General features: G+C 47.3%; 1 protein-coding gene across 2 annotated transcripts; it reads left to right on the top strand.

The window, feature by feature from the left end:
• Nucleotides 1-5546: 5546 nt before the first annotated feature.
• Ccrl2 (C-C motif chemokine receptor like 2) lies at nucleotides 5547-9351 on the top strand. Of its 2 annotated transcripts, XM_027414718.2 has the most exons (3): nucleotides 5547-6312; nucleotides 6634-6761; nucleotides 7095-9351. In XM_027414718.2, the coding sequence occupies exon 3, from the start codon at nucleotides 7106-7108 to the stop codon at nucleotides 8177-8179; it is 1074 nt and encodes a 357-aa protein (XP_027270519.1). In that variant the 5' UTR covers nucleotides 5547-6312; nucleotides 6634-6761; nucleotides 7095-7105; the 3' UTR covers nucleotides 8180-9351. The 2 variants fall into 2 exon arrangements, with proteins under 2 accessions (XP_027270519.1, XP_027270520.1); XM_027414719.2 differs by lacking the exon at nucleotides 5547-6312 and having other exon boundaries at nucleotides 6328-6761.
• The last annotated feature ends 7765 nt before the right edge of the window (nucleotides 9352-17116 follow it).

Below are 17116 nucleotides of genomic sequence, written 5' to 3'. Positions count from 1 at the left end.
CGGAGATGTGAAGCAAGATAAAGGCAGACAACACAGGCCGGGCCACAGGGTGCAGTCACAATGGTTGACCATTCAGCCCCTGCCTGGTTTGTCCCTGCTGATTCATGGCATCGGGGCACGAGGACACAGATCCCAACCCCCCACCACCAAGCACCACCTTAGTCTCCAAGCCCTGGGCTCTCTCTCCAGCACAGGACCAGCCTTGTGGTTAGGAGGTGTTGGCTCACTGGGATGGGAGCTCCTTCCCGTATTCATTCATTCATTCATTCATTCATCCATTCTTCCTTCCTTCCTTCCTTTCTTTCTTTCTTCCTTTCCTTTTGGCTTTTTGAGACAGGGTTTCTCTGTGGCTTTGGAGGCTGTCCTGGAACTAGCTGTTGTAGACCAGGCTAGTCTCGAACTCACAGAGCTCTGCCTACCTCTGCCTCTGCCTCTCGAGTGCTGGGATTAAAGGTGTGCACCACCACCACCCAGCTCCCATATTCTTTCTAGAGTGGCTGAATCCTTTGAGAGAAGATGAAGACACAGGCTGTGGATTCTGGGCAGATAGGAGCTAGGTGAATTCTCACCCTTAGACGCTGTTGGGCCTGGGTCAGGAGTGGCAGTACAGCCACAGAGGAGCTTCAGGGACCATCCCTGTGGGGTGCTGGCAAAAAGAAACCAAGACCTTCACAGTGCCCAACTTGGCTCACATGGGCCTGGGCCTGGGCCTGGGCAGGACCCAAGATAGTCACCCAGGCTGCAGAGAAGGTCCCACCAAACCCTTTCTCTACATAATGAAAATGGGTCACATTTCATTAAAAGGATTCTCTCTCTCCCTCTCTCTCTCTCTCTCTCTCTCTCTCTCTCTCTCTCTCTCTCTCTCTCTCTGTGTGTGTGTGTGTGTGTGTGTGTGTGTGTGTGTGTTACTGGGAGCAGAATCTAGGGCCTCACGCATTCTAGATAGGAGCTCTGCCACTGAACTATATTCCTAGCTCTGAAAAAAATATTTTTAAATGAGAATGCTTTTGTGTGTTGCTTTTTTGTATGTACATACATGTTCATGTGTGCATATTTCATGTATGCATTTTGTACACATATTTGGCAGTGTATGTGGAACCCAGAGGTCAACCTTGGGTGTGGTTCCTCAGGACACCTTATTTTTTTGAGACAGGATCTCTCACTTACCTGGAACGTCCTGATTCAGCTTGGTTGGCTGGGCAGTGAGAACTCGGGAGTCTGCTTGTGCTATCATGCCTAGATCTTTTTACATGGGTTCTGAGGACTGACTAAGCCATCTCCCCAGACCCCTACATTGCTTTCTTAACCTCTGTTCACAGAAGCAGCTCTTCTTATTCATGTGAGATATGATTAATAGTGGACCTGTGTCTGTCCCACCCAACCCAACCCTGTGAGAACTGGAGAGTGACTAACTTGGTAGGGAAGAAAAGAACAAAGGAAGGGCTGGGGGGGGCATCTCAGTTTCCCTCTGACCTCCTCTGCACTCGGATGACACTAGATGAGTAGCCAACCAAATGACCACATGCAGCAAGAGGCAGTGTGGCCTCACAGGACATGTGACTTCCTCTTTTAAATATGCTAAAGCCCCCGTGTGGGTTCCCTGGACTTACGACACTGTGGGTTTGGACATTTTCGTTTCCATTTCTTGTTATTTTGAGGTAAACACAGTTTTTAGGAAGTCTAGAGCTCTCTGGTGTCACAGAGGATGCTGTGGGACCTGCCCAAACGCCCTCTTCAGGGCCGTTGCCTCTGCCTCCCTCATCTGTCCTCTAGGCAGTGCCAGCTCCCAGGAAACAGCTAAGGACAATGGCTGATGTGGGATTGCAGGAACATGGCCTGGTCACCAACGTTCAGGACAGCTTCCAAGGGCCATCCCAGTGCCACAGCTCATATAGGGCCAGCTGAGAGTTCAGTTGTTACCACATTATGGTCACTTCTTCCTCTGCCTGGTGCTGTCTCATCCTATGCCCCACAGAGAGGTAAGCTGGGAGCCCCTGCGTGACAAGCTTTTTAGTCACACTTCTGCCTCTCAAAGCTCTGGATTCCTAGGAATGCAATCCAGAGCCTGACTCTTGGCTCCGGAGTTTCATGGAAAGCCAGTCACACATCAATAGACAAGAAAATGCCATGATCTTGAGTTCCAATACTTTCCCTAATCTTGTCCCATCTCTGTGGCACAAACAAATGACCCTGAAATTATAACACGTGACTGTTTACTCTTCCAGTCTGCTGCCCAGTAATGGACAGATAAGTAGTTATAGGTAGGTGATGAATGATAGGTATCTAATAAATGCATAGGTAATTGATAATATAGATAGGGGGATACAAATAAGAGAAAGGAGATATTTGACAGGAATAATGTGGTTACCATATTGCTAAGCAACTAATATTCATCTCTCATTATCAAGCTAGATCCCTGGAAACTGACATCCTTCAGTTCTTATCTTATCTAGCATTTTCCATCCTGTTTGTTATTGAGCTGAATATAATGTGTCAATCAGAAACCATACCGACAACTTGAACAACAGACGTTATATATAAAGGATTACTAACTGAGGGGATGGGTGGCTGAAGAGAGTAAGGAGAACTCTAAAGAACACAGGAATGCCAGTTCAGAGAGCCATCTTTGCCTCCAGGCTGACATGGAGCCCCCAAAGAAGGGGACTTGGAGGATGTCCAGGGCCCTTCTCCAGGGATGGCTGGCGCACTGTGTCCTTTGCTTTTAAAATCAAAAGTTAAGCCAGGAATGGTGACGCTCGCCTTTAATCCCAGCACCTGCAGAGGCAGGCAGACTCTGTGAGTTCAGGGGCAGTCCCGTCTATCTAACAAATTCCAGGTCAGCCAGGGCTACACAATGAGACCGTGTCTCAAGAAAATTTTTTTTTGTTTAAATAGAGTGTCTATATACTAGAGGACTGTCTCTCTGAATCTTTGGTAAAAACACTGCTTCCTCTGGAGTGAGAACTTTGTAACAAGGAGATAGAACCAATGGGGCACAATCCTTTGAGGCTTCCCTTTCCACAAGCTCATCCAGGCTGTCTGTCACTATTGAGTCACCTGCTCCTTCCAGTCTTCCTGACTTCACTTTTCCCTGCAGCCCCTCTCGCCTACCAACTATCAACACAATGTACTTATTTTGTTTCTGTCTGTTGAACATGAGCTCTCTGAAGGGGAGGACTTTTGCCTCTTTTGTTCACTGATTCTATCTCCTGCGTCTGGGGCAGGGCTGGGCACATTCTAGGACCTTAGAAATGTTCCCTGAATGAATGGATGATTTTCATGCAGGGGAGAGTAAGTGTGTGGTTATAGCATCTTAGACTGGCAGCAGGTTGAGTTACAGTGATAAGAAGGAACTCAGACCTTCAGTGTTAAGGTCTTGTGAGCCTCATGCTAAAACTTTAGAAGGTGCCTCAGTTTCACAAGGATGCTGCGGCTTCGGTAGGGCCACCTCAAGACTCGTGTGTAAACAGACTTCCGAGTCTGGGCACTTTGCCGTAGGACCTTCAGAAGGTAGAACCTAGTGGGAGGTCATGGGGTGACTGGTGACTGTGCTTGAGGGAATATTAAGGCCCCAACCACTCCCCCTCTCCCTTCACCTCCCAGTTAACATGGGCAAATAGCTTTCTCTGCCATGTGTTGCCACCACGAAGCACTGCCTTGTCACAGTCCCAGAGGTGAGAGGCTGAGCGACCATGGACTGAAACTTCTGAAAGTCAAAATAAGCTTTTCCTCATCTCTAAACTTGATTGCCTCAAACATTGTGTCACAGTGATGGAAAACTGACGGAGATGATGGCTTGATGGGCTTTCAGATGCCAAAGCAAGCTTTCCTTGAACCTCTGGGCTCAAGGCTTTTTCATAGCCTTAAAGAAAACAACAAGGGCTGATGAGGACATGAGGAAACGGAACCTTACACTCCTGGTGGGAATGTAAGCTGGGATAGCCAAGATGGAAATCAGTATGACAACGGGGTGGGGGTGGGGGTGGGGTGGCTCAGTGATAGAGCACTTGACCAGCATGTGGTCCTAGGCTCAACCCCCAGTAGTGGCAACAAACAAACAAACAAACAAAAACAACATCAGAATGGACGTTCCTCAAAACAAACATACAAATAAACAAAAGCAAAACAAACCCTAAAACTGTCATGGGACCCAGCTGTGCTACTTACTCTTGGGTAGATGCTCAAGTGACTCTGTGTCACCAGACCTCAGAGACACTTGCACAACCATCTTTATGCTGCACTATTCTTAACATCTAGGAAATGGGTCCAGTCTAGATGCCCATCAACAGAAGAATGGACAAGGAAACTGACATACAGACGTTGTGGAATTTTATTCAGCCACAAAGGAAAATGAAACTGTTACATTTGCAAAAAACAAAACTGAAAATCATGACGCAAAGTGAAATAAGCCCAACTCTGAAAGACAAATCTTGCATATTTTCTTTCATATGTGGGATCTAGACCTACATGTGTGTGTGTGAATGTGTGTGTATGTATGCGTTTTATGTGCGTGTGTGTACTCCTGGGTGTGTATGTGTGTGTGTGTATGTGTGTGTGCATGTGTGTGTTATGAGACTAGAAAGGAGGCCATGAGAGGAGAGGAAGAAATCTTAGGGAAAGAGCAAGACAAAGAAAGGGTGATAGAACCCATGGGACATGAAAGCAGAAAGAGAAACAGTTTGGGGGTAGAAAGAGGACTATAAGAAGGGATGGGCAAATAGGCAGAGCATTGAGGTTGGGGACGGATAAGAATAAAGAATAATGGCATGTGTGTATGAATATGTCATAGCGAAACACATTATTTTGTATGCTAATTTGAAAAAAAAATCCTAAGGCCTGAGTGTGAACAGGCAGAATGCTGGGAATTAGACAAAAGTAAAACCATACTGAAAGTGAAGGCCACAGTGATGGAGAAATTAGAGTGATCCTGAATGACAGACTCTTCCTTTTTCCTCAAGCAATTTTCAATTTCCCATCATTGTGTGACATGAAGCTGTCCCCACCACCTTACCATCTAATGAGCGTGGACACATTTCTGAATCCGTCCTCTGTCTGGGAGTGAACTATGAGCCACTTAGCCTACTCACTCACAGACCAGGTGTCATGTGGCTCCCAGGCATCTAGCTGCAGAGGGCCAGGTCTCAGGAGGAGGGTGACGACTGGCGTGATTCTCAGCTGTAGCCATGTCCCAGCAATCCCCACTCACCCCTAGATGCTCTCCAAAAGTGCGGGAGAGGCCTTATTGGGAAGCCCTTCCATCCAGGTTCTCACTGCACTAACCCTGCTTTCCTTTCTGCCTGACTGCCTTGATGCTGGGAGCTTAATGCTCAGTCCAGTTTATCTGGGCCCGGTTCTTTCTATATTTTCTTAGTAGTCTCCTCATTATCTAGTCTATTTTTATAGTACACTTTCTGTATCACGTCACTGATGATGCAAAGGATGTGCCTAAATCAGAGACGCCGACTGGTCCCCAGAGTAGCGCAGTCACGGACGGACGCACAGAGTAATTGGCCTGAGGGCAGTTCATACATTTTTTTTCCTCAGCTCTTTAAGGTTCCTCTTCTATGATCCTTATCTTCAAACTGCACTCTTCTCCTCTCCCTCTCTCCGCTACTCCAAGGCAGGGCAATTGTCGATTTCCTGTCTTCATCTCCATCCTCCACGTGAGCCTAAGCCTGACTTCCTCACAGTGTCTCCCACCTGATCAGGCCCCACAGATCCTCACCCAGGATTTTCTTCAGGGGTTTTCCCTGAGCAGAGTCAGCTATGCCAAGTGTCCCAGCACTAACTGCTTCCTCCCGGCTGCTTGCAACACTCTTCGGTTTCCTCAGTAGGAATGTCCACAGCAGTCCGGCATTCAGCAACAGTCCCTCCCTGCCCTACTCTGTTCTCAATTTCCCTTCCTACTGATATCACTCTGGCTCCCATGTTCCTCAAATCATCTCATAGAGCTCTGTCCATCAGCAAAAATGCTCAGCCTTTCTCAAAGATGGCAGAAAGAACAAACAGAAAACCGACACCCACCCACTCACCCTGTGTTTCCCTTCGGGTCACTAGTCTCTGCCCTACTTCAGTGAAGTGGCTTTTCACCCTTGCTGGTGACAACTGCCTTCGAGGGTCAAATCTTTGGTGATCTCACCAGATCTCACGTTTGTGCTCTGGAAACTGTTATCTACTCGGGGAACTTATGTCAGAAGCCAAGGAGGTGTGGCAGCACAGCTCAGCTTCTGACATCACCCTCTTATTATCAGTGGGAGCAGGCTTGACTTAGCACCCTTATCTAAGGCAGCTTGGAGGACAGCTAACTAAAAGGTACCTGGGAGCCTAACATGGGATACTGGGAGAGGGAGAGACAAAAACAACTTCTCAGTTTCTCCGAGGCTGACAGAAGTTCCTGAGTGAGACTTCAGAACTTCATTCCAGCTGGCCCTTGAAAGCCGTGCCTGGAAGGGAGAGCCTCGGAGGCATAAACAGAGCGTTCTCTAGCTCCTCGGGGTCAGGAGCAGTCTGCTCAGAAGGAAGTGCTGCTTCCCTGACCCCAGTGTTCCCACAGCCCCCTGGATGGTAGATCATGGGGCTGTACCCTTCCCCACCCTTGGGAACTCAGTCAAGTGGTTATCTTTATCTCACCAGTTTGTCCACGTGCTTGACCAGTGGGGTTTCACTTTTGCAAACATCTGTTTATATCCCTTGAGAGGAAAATATCAAGCAGCCTGCCCCAAGACTGCTGTTTCGCTGTTTCATTTCAAGCCGTGATCAAGGTAAGGAAACTTTTTTTTTAATAGCTGGGAAGTAGGAGGGGCACCAACTTCTCTGGTTGTTTTTAACTCTTTCTTTTCTTAGATCCTATCTCCTATTAAGCAAGTCTCATTTTAACCAAAAGAATTTAACCAACTGTAGTGTCCCTGGCTCCTTTGGTACTGGGCATATCTGTCACAGTACCAGCTCAGTCCCTGGGTGTCGTAGAATACTATTTTAAGGTGTGTTATGGGTACTTAATGAGTAGACTGAGCAGAGCCGCCACTCTGGGGAGTAGGGACCACACTTGCTTTCAGGAGGATGGAGGGGAAACATGATCTCTGGTTTCCCCACAGGGCAGCCCAAGATGGATAGTTACACGGTGGCCCCCGAGGATGACTATGATGTCCTCATACAGGATGACCTGGACATCCATGGGACGGAGCAAGCCCTCACCCCCGAGCTCCTCTCTGCCCAGCAGGTACTGCAGTTCTGCTGCTCTGTATTTGCGGTGGGTCTCCTGTTCAACGTGCTGGCTGTGTTTATCCTGCTGAAATACAAAGGACTCAAGAATGTGAGGAACATCTACTTTCTAAACCTGGCAGTTTCGAATTTGTGCTTCCTGATTCCCCTGCCATTCTGGGCACACACTGCCGCACATGGGGAAAGCCCCGGCAATGGGACTTGTAAAGTTCTTGTTGGACTCCACTCCACAGGCTTGTACAGTGAGACGCTTTTAAACATCCTTCTCCTCGTGCAAGGGTGCAAGTTGTTTTCCCAAGGGACGCTGTCCTCCATGGTCAGGACAGTGCCCAGTGGTATTGTTACAAGTATCCTGGCATGGATCACGGCTATTGCACTTACTTTGCCTGAATCTGTGTTTTACCAGCCTCAGATGGAAAGACAGAAACACAAGTGTGCCTTTGGCAAACCTCACTTTTTGCCAGTTGAAGAGCCATTCTGGAAGTATTTTCTGACTTCAAAGATGAACATTTTGGTTCTTGGTTTTCCTCTGGTGGCTTTTATCTTCTGCTGTGGGCAAATGAGGAAAACGCAGACCTTCAGGGAGAGGCAGAATGATCTTCAGAAGCTTGATTTTGTCATAATGGCTGTGTTCCTTTTGATGTGGGCACCCTACAATATCGCACTCTTCCTGTCCGAGTTCCAGGAACACTTGTCCCTGCAGGATGAAAAGAACAGCTACCACCTGGACGCAAGTCTTCAGGTCACACAGCTCATTGCCACCACGCACTGCTGTGTTAACCCTATCATCTGTTTGCTTTTTGACAAGGCCTTTGCAAGATTTCTCTGCAGCCTGTTCCCACGGTGCAATGACACCCTGTTTCAAAGTAGGGGGGACTCTCATCGAGCTACGCCAAGGAGAGGTCATGACCAGCCCTTTGAACTCTACAGTAGTTTGCATCAAAGGCAGGATATATAAACCTTGATCCTTGTCTCTTCAAATTATTTTATATAATTTTTACATGTTTGTATAAAAATAGAATATAAAAAGAAAGAGGGCTGCTGGTTAATGAATATTTACTAGCAAGCGTTGAATTTGTCTCCAGTATAGGGCTTCGCTATTTATAAAGGTGAACTCTACTCCTTGTCTACAGTGTGGGTGCTCTTAGTCCCATAGCCAAGAAAGAAACTGAGGGTCAGTGATTCATTCAAAGCTAAGTAACTACAAAGTGGCAGAGCTGAAGATCAAATCCAGACATCACTTGTCCCAGAGCCTGTGAGTTAGCCAAGGGTGCCATCCTTTTGGTCATTGTCAGCCAGGGGTAATGGCATATGTCTGTAATCCCAGCACTCTAGGAGGCTGAGGCAGGAAGATTCCCATAAAAGCAATGGTAACCTGGGCAATATAACAAGATCTCCCCAACCCCATTTTTTTGTTCAACAAATGAATATGTACTTTCAAAGCCCAGTTTGAAGGTTGGGGTGTAGTTCAGTTGGTAGGATGTCAGCCTTGCATTCCTGGCATGGCTGGGCACTTTTGTTTTGTTTTGTTTTGTTTTTTGGGGGACAGGCTTTCTCTGTGTAGTCCTGGCTGTCCTGGAACTCTCCTTAAAGTCCATGCTGGCCGTGAATTCAGAAATTCCCTTGTCTCTGCCTCCTAAATCCTGGGATTAAAGTATGTGACACCATTTCCAGCTCATCCAGCTCGGTGGTGCACATCTTAATTTCAAGAAGGAAGGCAGGAAGATCAGAAGTTCAAGGTCATCCTTGGCTACACAGTGAGTTCAAGGCCAGCTTGGGTTCATTAGATCCTGTCACACACACACACACAAAAAAAAAAAAAAAAAATTAGAAGCAAATTTTAGTGTGGAAACAGTCTTCCAGACACATGTTCCTTTGGGTCATGGGGAGAACTGACTGCGTGGAGGCTGTGGAGACCAAAGGTAAAGCGATTGGTCCTGTGGAGACACACTGGGCTCTCTTGACTAGTCACTGTACCCAAATTTCCCTGGGACTCTTCCAGGGTTTTAGAGTTACTTGCTGATGACTACATCATGAAGGCTGTGGTGTCTAAGGAAATTTAACAATGTAGATGTAAAAGTATGTTTAGAAACGTTGGATTAAATGAGCACTGTGACCTTTGAAATATAACACATGCCTCCAGCCTCATTAGCTTGTGACCACACATAATTTACCATTTCCTTTTGTAGCTGAGTTACACAGCACAGCCTTCCACCTGCCAGTCGGCAAGAGGCCAGTTCTTTGCCCAGGGCTACAAATGTCTAAGCACCTGAGATCTCGGAGTGAACCCTCTTTCTGACTCTGGAGTTCGGAGCTGGTCTGCACACTGCATCTGGGCTGAGGACTTGTGGCCACAGCTCTTCTTTTAGGGCTAAGATGGGGCTACAGGCCTCAAAGGAAGTTGGAGGCAAGCACAGGCAGGTAAAGGGGATGAGCATTCACCCAGGGATTCTTCCCGGGACCGAGTGTTCTCCCATGTCATAGGTCAATGACAGTCATCACCATAACCGAAGGAGGGAAAAAGAAAAGAAGGCCAACACAGGGCTCGGTGAGTGAAGGCACTTGCTGTATAAGTCTGGTGGCCTGAGTTCAGTCTCTGGAACCCACATAAAGGTGGGAGGAGATATTCAACTCTGAAAAGTTGCCCTCTGACATCCGTGTGTGTGTTGTGTGTGTGTGTGTGTGTGTGTGTGTGTGTGTGTGTGAGTGCTTATGCACACACAGGCACACAGGTGTGCACATATGTACACCATGCCACCCCATCGCTACACACTGCTAAAAGGTTTTTGTTTGTTTGTTTGTTTGTTTTGAGACAGGGTTTCTCTGTGTAGCTTTGGAACCCATCCTGGAACTCACTTTGTAGACCCGGCTGGCCTTGAACTCAGAGAGATCTGCCTCCTGAGTGTTGGGATTAAAGAGTTGCACCACCACCACCCAGCTACTAGAAGAAGTTTTAAAAAGAAAGAAACTGATGGTGACATCTCCAAATAACTAAAATTGGAATTCTTGTACTCTGCTGGTGGGAATATAAAATGGCATAACCAGTTTGGAAAAAGATGGAAATTTCTTTAAAAGCTGAGTATGTAGCTACCAATAATTCCACTTCTAAATCCTTACTTAAGAAAAGAGAAAATGAAAATGTGCCTGTACACAGACCTGTACATGAACCTTCATGAAAGCTATATTTCTATAGCCATAAAGTGCCACCAATCCACCTGTCCCTCAGCAGATGAAAGGAGAAACAGTAGCAACCCATGGGATCACACAGCTTCATGTATGAAGCCCTAAAAGGCTGACTTCTGCTCAGCTAGACATTTTAATTTCCAATATGTTCATTTTTATTTTGATAAGGTTTTAGAAAACACAAACTAATCCTTAGTGGCTGAAGTCAGTGGTTGGTAAGGAGGCTTAGATAGGAAGGGTATGGGATATGTCACAAAGAGTACAAGGATGTTGAGAGGTCTAGTGAATAAGTTTGTTATCTGGATGCAGTGTTGTTTTCACTAGCCGTTACATGTGCCAAAACTTTACCAAATTGTAGATTTTAAATATGTGATCCATTGTGCATCAAGTGTGCCCTAGTGTGGTTGATGTTAGAATCCTCTGAGGCACACCAGTGTGTTAGTGCAAGCTCTGTCTCAGAGCACAGCCTGGGGTCCTCTGCAGCTCAGACTTACATCACGTGATCAAATAGAGTTTCCAAGCAGCATAAGGGATGCCTGCCCATGGACCACACCAACCCATCCCTACCCCTGACTAGAATGGTGGAGAATGGGGGTGGTACCCCATATGGAGTGCAGTTGCAAGAGAGAGACTTAGGGAGACAGTATCCCAGAAAATATACAAAGGGGTTTGGGTAGTTCAAGCAAGATTGGCTGAAAATATATTCTCTTTACAACTTTAAGGAAGTAGGTCTGGTCCCTACCCACTTTTATTCTATGTTAAAGAGAAGTCTTGGAGGAAATAGCATCATTGTCTGACACTTATTGACAGGGATGAGCTCAAGGGACAGCCTTGTCAGAATTTCCAGAATGAAATTCAGAAGGTGGAAAGACGTGGAAACTCTAGTGTGAGCCGTAAGACAGACGCTGAGAATCAAGAGTGGGATGTGGTGTCCTCAAAGCTTGAATACAGCAATACCTTCCTTCTGTGTCAGATCAAGGAGACTGTTCCCTAAAAGTAAAAACAATGCTTGAGGACCAGTGAGATGGCTCACAGCGTAAAGGTACTTACTATCAGGCCTGATGACCAGAGTTGGGTCCCTGGGATCCACAGGGAGGAAGGAGAGAGCCAATTCCCACAATTTGCCCTCTGACCTCTATTTGTGTGCTTTGGCAGACATGCACTCTCTTACACACACACACACACACACACACACACACACACACACACACACACACGTGCACGCGTGTGCACACGCGCTCAGGCACACATAAAAACTAAAAATAACAGCTTTTCTATTTTTCCACAAATATAGTAATAAAAACTAACAAACAGTAGAAAGCAAACATAAAATGATTAGTATAGGTTGTTTTTTTTTTTTAAAAGGATAGTTCTTCTGTTTTGCTTGCAAGTATTTGCCAGTGGAAGGAACTGCTGGTTGGCTCTGTCTATAAGGAAGGTTTGTCACTTTGGTACCAACTGTAGAATGCTAGAGTAGGCATGGGTTGAGGGTATTGCCAGCCATCAGCCTTCAGTCTCACCACAGCAGCTGTACAAAGACAGGCCTTCCTGTGTTTGGGCACTGAAACCCAGCCTTCCAGTTCTCCAGACCACACTGCCTAGGCAAGGGACTACACATTTCCAGGAAAGGGTGTAGCCATCCTGACAGGAATGAAGACATGTGTGCCTCTCTCCCTTTGGATATCAGTCTACTGAGACAATGAAGGGAACTGGGATTTTCCAGGAGTCTCAGGATAGAGAAGGAGGAGCTGGTGTCAGCTAAGTGGGGAGCTTGTCCTCTGGGAAGAGGTTTCACACAGTTCTGAACACTTGGTTAGACCACCTTGTAGGAGAGCCTAGACTGGAGACAATAATAATATCTGGGACCACACCTTGACCAGATGTGGTTATATGGAACCCTTGCCTTCTCTTTAAACCTGAACCTTATGTCAGGACCCCAAGTATAGACTTGGGTGGAGGTGTCACTGTGTCACCAGGTTTACTAGGATCAGAGTCCGAGCCCTGACGGACCCCTAAAAAAAGAAAAACCAACTTGGTTTGCTTGAATTGTTCTCAACTTGGGAGGGAGGGAGGGAGAGAGAGAGAGAGAGAGAGAGAGAGAGAGATTTGATTAGCTACAGTGGGAAGAAGAACAAAGAGATCTATGGCTTCCTTTGTCTCTCTGGGTCCTAATACGAGGTTTCGGTTTGAGTAGATGGCCAGAGGCATACAGTAGGACAGTCTGGGTTGGTCTGTAGCTCTGCCTATCGCCATTGTCCTAGCTTGCCTGTGCTGCAAGCCCGAATGTGGAGTGCTTGGGGGTTGTCAGGAGCCACATTCTGAAGCTAGCAGCTCCAGGTAACAAGGACACCTCTGAAGACTTAATCAGAGGGCCCCAGAGCCCTCTCACCTTCCTGAAATAGCACTGTGAGATATCCTATGAGTTTCCCCAGCATGGTGGCGCTGTTCCTGCCTTGTGTGGGGTGAGGTAGAGAAGCTTAGGGATTAGTGGCATAAGCCAGGACTCCACCTGATTTGGGTTGTGTGTGCCTACCTTCTGCTAACACCCTTGACAGTCTAGCTCCTCTGCCTACACACATATGCACACATGCCTCTCTGAGCAATGCAACTAACAACCTCAGACCCCACCTGTGTCTGTCTGTACCTCACCCCTCTCTGAACAATTGGATATGTTTCTCTTCTCTATCAAATTCTGGCAGTTTCTATTCAAAAGTATTCCTAGTACATCCTAGCTGAGGGCAAGTTCATCAAGCCTGAATGGGATTTGAGTGCAAAACTGTGTCCTAAAGTGAACTTTTGGGGAGAATCCCTTATGCTCTAGTTGCTTTCCTGTTGCTGTTGCTATAACAAAACATCCTGACCTAAAGCAAGTTGGGGAGGGAAGGCTTTATTTGGCCTATGGGTCTGTCAGTGAAAGAAGCTGAGGCAGGAATAGGGACCTGAAGCAGAGACAACGGAGGAGCCGACGGAGTGCTGCTTAATGGCTTCTGTTCCTTGCCTGCTTGAACAGCCCAGGGCCACTTGCCTAGGGATGGTGTGGTCCACAGGGGGCTGGACCCTCCTACATCACTTAGCAATCAAGAACATATCCCGCAGGCCAATCTGAGGGAGACAATTCCTCAGTTGAGATTCCCTCTTCCTATGTTTGTCTAGGTTTGTGTCAAGTTGACAAAAGCTAACCAGCATACCCTATTTATCATCTTACGCCTGTGTGTAATTAGGCTCTCGTATGATTAAAATCAGATGCATTTTGGGAAGAGACACAGTAGAAAAAAAATGACTATGTGACTTAATCTATCAGTCAAAACAGAGAACCACCTCAGCATTCCCCTAGTCACCAAACTCCTCCTTCTCTTGAATCTAGTCAAGGGAAGTCCCAACAGGAACAGGGGCTGTTGAGCATTGTCACTCAGGAGGCTGCTGTTCCTCACAGTACATTCTGGTCTTTCCTATTGCTTTGCTTTAACTGAAGTTTCCTTGCAATTTTTGCAAATTTGTATAAACTTTCATATCAGTTCTTTGCATAAGAGACCAAGAACCGGTAAACACTTGGCCCTTACCCCCACCATGGGTAATAGGGCATTCATAGCCATGTGCTCTTTCCATACAGCCAGCCCTGCCAGCAGCAGTTCAGAAGGCTTGAAGACTCATTAATGTCGTAGGCTCTTTCTTCTTAGAAAGATGTGGAAGGGGTGGCTTCCTCTCACAAGGCCTGGTTCACAGACGAGGCCGTGCCTGACAGCCGTTTTTGGCTTTCTTCAGACAGTTCTGTGAACTACAAGCAGAAGACGGGCAAGGAAGGGCGAGCAGGGAAAGGCTGGACCTGCCCTGGGTTCTTCTGGCCCAGTCTGTGGAGGCCAGGGAATGTGTTCTCGCTCTGTGGGTCAGACTCTGCCTTCTTTTCCTTCTCCCCTGTTGCCTGGTCCAGAGAGAGTGGAGGGTCATTGTATCTGGACAGCTGAACATTTTCCAATGTGAGCATGCCACCAGGAAACAACGCCCTCAGCTCAACAAAGATGAAATGGAAGCTAAGGGACTTCTTTCTTTATTTAGTTCTTTGCTTGTTTGATTGTTTTTCTGCCATGCAGCAAACCTAATTAAGCTCTTTAAAATTCAACATTTAAGACATTGCTTTGTTTTGGGTTCTGGAAGCAAAGATCTGACATAACGTCAAGTTACATTTCTGACATTCTTTCACCAAGGGAGACAGGACAAGGGACCTTATCAGGGACTTCAAAGGCCTTGGGAAACTTCACTAGGACTTTGGTTCATTGTACCATGACACATCCTGCAAAAGCTTGAGGTGCTGTCACAGGTAGAAAGGGAAAATGATACTACAGATAGGCTGTGTTGAATCCAAAGTTCAGCGCTTTCCCTGAAGACGTGGGTGTGAAGAACGACCACACCGTACGGAGCAGAACCCACCCTGTGATGGTTAGTCTTCACTGGCAGAATGACTGGACTTAGAAACACAGTGTAGACACCACCCTTGGGCCTGTCTGTGAGGGAGTTTCCCGAAAGGTTTCACTGAGGAGGGAAGATCCACTCTGAATGTGGACAGCATCATCCCCTAGGCTGGGGTCCCTGGCTGAAGAAAATGGAGAAAGTGAGCTGAGTGCCGCTTCATGGCTTCCTGACTGTGGACACAAAGTGACCAGCTGCCTCACACTCCTGTCACCGGGCCTTCCCCACTGTGGCAAATTGCACCCTCAAACTGAGTGAAAATGGGCAGTTTCTTCCTCAGACTGATTTGTCAGCTTTTGTCACAGTAACTAGAAAAGTACCAGAAGCACACACTCAGCTGAGTCTGTGGGACCAGCTGCTGTAATGAAGCATGTGGGGGACCTTGAGGGGTTCCATGGCAGACGAGGGACAAACACGCCAGCCAGAGCTTCAGTGAGAAGTTTTATTAGAAGGGGAAGGGAAGGGAGAAAGGGAAGGGAGAAGGGAAGAGGAGAGAGAGAGAGAGAGAGAGAGAGAGAGAGAGAGAGAGAGAGAGAGAGAGAGAGAGAGAGAGAGAGAGAGAGAGAGAGAGAGAGAGAGAGAGAGAGAGAGAGAGAGAGAGAGAGAGAGAGAGAGAGAGAAACTAGAGAAGGGGGAGGAGGCAGGAAAAGTCCTGTCTGCCCCTTCAGAGGAACAGCAGGAAACAGGGTGGAAGTGGGTGGAGTTTTTCTTTTAAAGGGACCTTTGCACCTGCGTGCAGGACTGACCAGAGTACTGCCTGAGTGCATTCTGCTAGGTGACCGGGGCAGGCCAGCATCATGCCTGAGTAGAACTGTCAGGGTGAGTCTTGGACTACACACACACACACACACACGCACACACGCACGCACGCACGCACGCACGCACGCACGCACGCGCACACACACACACACACACACGTGTCTGGATTTTGCATGTATGTGCCTGTCTAAAATCGTTCACTAGAGGCATAATTTAGGGGTTTCCTCCCAAAAGGCCATGGGAAGCACAGAACCCCAGCAGTCTTCATGGATGCAGGTTTTGTCCACATCAGACTTCACAGTTCTGACGACCAGAGACTACAGCCCTAGCAAAGCAGAAGCCAAGGGTATGAGTTTCCTCTCCTTTTCCCCATATACCTCCCTGCTTTAGCCTAGAGTCTCTACCGCCTCTAATAGTCAGGGTATCAGTCTTTCTTAAAAGTCAAACAATGACCGGGCATTGGTGGTGCATGCCTTTAATCCCAGCACTCGGGAAGCAGAGGTAGGCAATCTCTGTGAGTTCGAGGCCAGGCTGGTCTACAGAGTGAGTGCCAGGATAGGCTCCAAAGTAATACAGAGAAACCCTGTCTCAAAAACCAAAAAAAAAAAAAAAAAGAAAAAGAAAAGTCAAACAATGTATCTTCAGAATGTTCCAGGACCCCTCTTAAGAGGACCACAGACCCTGAGAGCCTTGATGTCCCGTGACTACTGCCTCCACCACCTTCCAGCTTTCCCCTCAGCTACTTCTCATGGTGGGGTCTCTGTCCTTTCCCCATGTGCTTTTCCCCTAGACAGAAGACTTTCTGGGATCTTTGTTATCAAAGGAAAGGGCAGGAAAGTCAACAGAGAGTGGCCATTCCTACATCCTGGGTATCACTGTTAGGATTCCAAGGGGCATCAGCTCTGAGCTCTTACCCTTACTTTACTGGAGTAACACAGCCTCACGACAAGTTTCCCTAGTCAGGTGGTGGTGGCGGCGGCGGCGCACGCCTTCAATCCCAGGACTAGGGAGGCAGAGGCAGGCGAATCTCTGTGAGTTCAAGACTAGCTTGGTGTACAAGAGCTAGTTCCAGGACAACCTCCAAAGTTCTAACACTGACTCACTGGCTCCATCCTGCCATTCAGACATTGCTTCTGGTATTTCTTTCCCACTTCTGTGTAAACACTTGTGAGAATCTATTTTGGGACATGGCATTGGAAGCCAGCAGGACTATCACTTTCAACCTAAGGAGCAGGGTGGTGCTCATGCCCACAGCTGCTGCAGAGGCTGGTGACTTGCTAATATCCTCTAAATCCTAAGTTGTGAGCCTGAGGTACAAAAAGTGTGTGTGCTTGTATTTGTGCGTGTGTCTGTGCATGTGTGTGCATGAGTGCACGTGTGTGTGTGTGTGTGTGTGTGTGTGTGTGTGTGTGTGTGTGTGTGTTCAGGCGTGCACTCACTCACAGGTTTTTGCTGAGGTCAAGGGCATTGAATTCTCCTAGAGCTGGAA

This window comes from Cricetulus griseus, chromosome 4 (genome assembly GCF_003668045.3).
Source record: "Cricetulus griseus strain 17A/GY chromosome 4, alternate assembly CriGri-PICRH-1.0, whole genome shotgun sequence".
Taxonomy (NCBI): Eukaryota; Metazoa; Chordata; class Mammalia; order Rodentia; family Cricetidae; genus Cricetulus; species Cricetulus griseus.
Note: the sequence above shows the minus strand (reverse complement) of the source record. Positions and strands in the feature narration are given on the sequence as shown.

Coding starts and splice junctions, on each gene's coding strand:
- Ccrl2 (XM_027414718.2), top strand. CDS start 7,106: ATGGATAGTTACACGGTGGCCCCCGAGGATGACTATGATGTCCTCATA.